The 2116-nt window shown below is 31.7% G+C and overlaps 2 protein-coding genes across 3 annotated transcripts in view; one reads left to right on the top strand and one right to left on the bottom strand.

Moving 5' to 3' along the window:
• Window positions 1–664, top strand: part of LOC105458657 (clavesin-2-like) — a 15699-nt gene extending 15035 nt beyond the window's left edge. Inside the window, exon 8 of the transcript XR_975560.1 lies at window positions 156–664. The gene's annotated coding sequence lies outside the window, so the exon portion shown is untranslated. The remainder of the gene's footprint in view (window positions 1–155) is intronic.
• LOC105458659 (putative serine protease K12H4.7) overlaps window positions 1–2050 on the bottom strand; it is a 4074-nt gene extending 2024 nt beyond the window's left edge. The window contains exons 1-3 of one of the 2 annotated variants that reach the window (XM_011704133.1): window positions 1897–2050; window positions 1601–1817; window positions 219–1518 (exon numbers count right to left, since the gene is read on the bottom strand). In XM_011704133.1, the coding sequence (XP_011702435.1) occupies window positions 1379–1518; window positions 1601–1817; window positions 1897–1914 (375 nt within the window). In that variant the 5' untranslated portion in view covers window positions 1915–2050 and the 3' untranslated portion in view covers window positions 219–1378. The remainder of the gene's footprint in view (window positions 1–218; window positions 1519–1600; window positions 1818–1896) is intronic. The other variant, XM_011704134.1, reaches the window with a different exon arrangement.
• Between the last annotated feature and the right edge of the window lie 66 nt (window positions 2051–2116).

The raw sequence follows: 2116 nt of genomic DNA, 5'->3' as shown, positions 1-2116 counted from the left end.
ATTTATATATGATTATATATAAGCAATTCTTTTCATTTCTTTAAACTTGATTTTTTTGTAAAAAATACAATGTAAAAATTATCCTTTTTATTATTATTTTTTTTATTGAAGAATAATTTTACAAAGGAAAGAAACATATAGGGATATATATGGACATATTTTGCATATAATTATATATAATAATATATTTTTATAAATGTTTATATATATTTATATATGTTCTTTTTTTCCCGGGTTTCTCTCTCTCTCTCTCTCAATATGTTGCATGATTACCGTTAATAAGAAAAGCAGGTGAAAAGGTGTTTAGATCTTTGAGCACAGATAACGAATGCCACGGATCGATATCGCCGTTCGTAAAAATAACGTTTTTTAAATCCGGCAGTTGTAGTCCTCCGTACATTATATTTGTTCTTCTCACCCGTGATTCCAATATCTTTTTACTATAACTAAAATTAAGTTTCAGCGTTATCATTTCTCAGAAATAAAACTAACTGCGTACTTTATTCGAAATGTAATTTGATACAATAATAATTAAGTCGTGGCATTTAATTTCGTAACCTTTAACATTTGAACGTGTTGTAAAAATATATTATATGCGTATATTATATCAGATATATTTGTACAAATTATGAATATGGAAATAAATGATAAGTAAGAAAGGAAAGAGCCAAAACCGGCGGAGATTAGATGTTGATTGTCCAATATTTTCAATTTCTTTTTAAATTTCAACTAACGTAAACTGCACGCGGCGCCGATTACTGTCAGTTTTTAAAAATGCAATTATAATTTAAAACTGAAATAATATCATATGTATATATTAAATCTTGGATTCGATGATGATGCTACAAGCATCCTAAAACACGATAAAGAACTTACTGTAAAAAATATTAGCCAGGATTCGAATCTTTCCTCTCTGGAGGGCATCATCTATTAAACCACTAGTTAGTTGCCCAATAATTTATTTTTAATTTTTTTTAAATCTTGGCTCTTTTCCCTCTTATCTCTTGTTGTATATGTATACTGGTCTTGTTTGAAATGATTACCACATATCACAGTGACTAATATTTATCGCAATAACCAATATTTGTAAGGAGGAACGCAAGAAGATTAGCGTGTAAATAATAATAATAATTTTAAACAAAACCAGTATATCAATACAACAAGAAATAAGGGAGGAAAGAGCCAAATTCAAAGAGCCAAGATTTAAAAAAAAATTAAAAATATTATTGGTCTAGTCTCGGTCGAATTTGGCTCTTCCTTCCCTTACTTGTTGTATATGTATACATATTACCAGACTTATTTGAAATTAATGAAATAAATGACATTTGAGCAAGAAAAATATCTGCAGATCGGCACTTTTAAAGTATAATTGTACTTACTAATCACCGTACAAATCGATACACAAGTTGATGTAATAATTTATCGGGAACAGTGTTCCAAAGATTGATTTATCTGAGTTCGACGTCTGATAGTAACCATACTCAGTGCACGTCTGATGAAACCATTGCCTCATTCCATCTGTAATAAAAATCTCGTTGCACAATGTATCTCACACGAAAAGTGTGCGATTTAATTTATTTTATTAGCTGTCTCAACTCACTCGTGGCTGCTGGGGAATCCCACGAAACATTTCGGTACTTCTTCAAGAAACCATTGTAACTTACATCGGTGCAATTTTCATCCGTCTGATTCAAAAAGACGTACGCGAGTCTCTTCAAGGGACTGCCTAAATGCGCCGCCATCATTTTATCGCACAACGCAGCGATTTTTGTTTGACCATTTTCGATTTGGTCATATTGAACGACATCGGCGAATACCTAATAAAGTTCGGATAAAAATAAATAGTAAAACAGATGAAGCAACGTCAGCAATTCATGTATGTATGTACATACATACCTCCGCTAGTGAGTCCATCAAGTGACCAAGATCACTAGCAGACTTTACGTCAGGCACGTGGCAAAAGCTAATCTCGGTATTAGTATTAAAAAAATTAGTGCTAATTAAGAATTATTATTATATTTCCAATTCAGGTCCGGCGATTTGTCTCGGCTTTAGGTGTGAAATACTGTGGAAATTTCTGATGAAAAATCCCCCCACTCCACCAGTAGTTGATAAA

This window comes from Wasmannia auropunctata, unplaced genomic scaffold, assembly GCF_000956235.1.
Source record: "Wasmannia auropunctata unplaced genomic scaffold, wasmannia.A_1.0 LD334474.1, whole genome shotgun sequence".
Classification (NCBI taxonomy): domain Eukaryota; kingdom Metazoa; phylum Arthropoda; class Insecta; order Hymenoptera; family Formicidae; genus Wasmannia; species Wasmannia auropunctata.
Note: the sequence above shows the minus strand (reverse complement) of the source record. Positions and strands in the feature narration are given on the sequence as shown.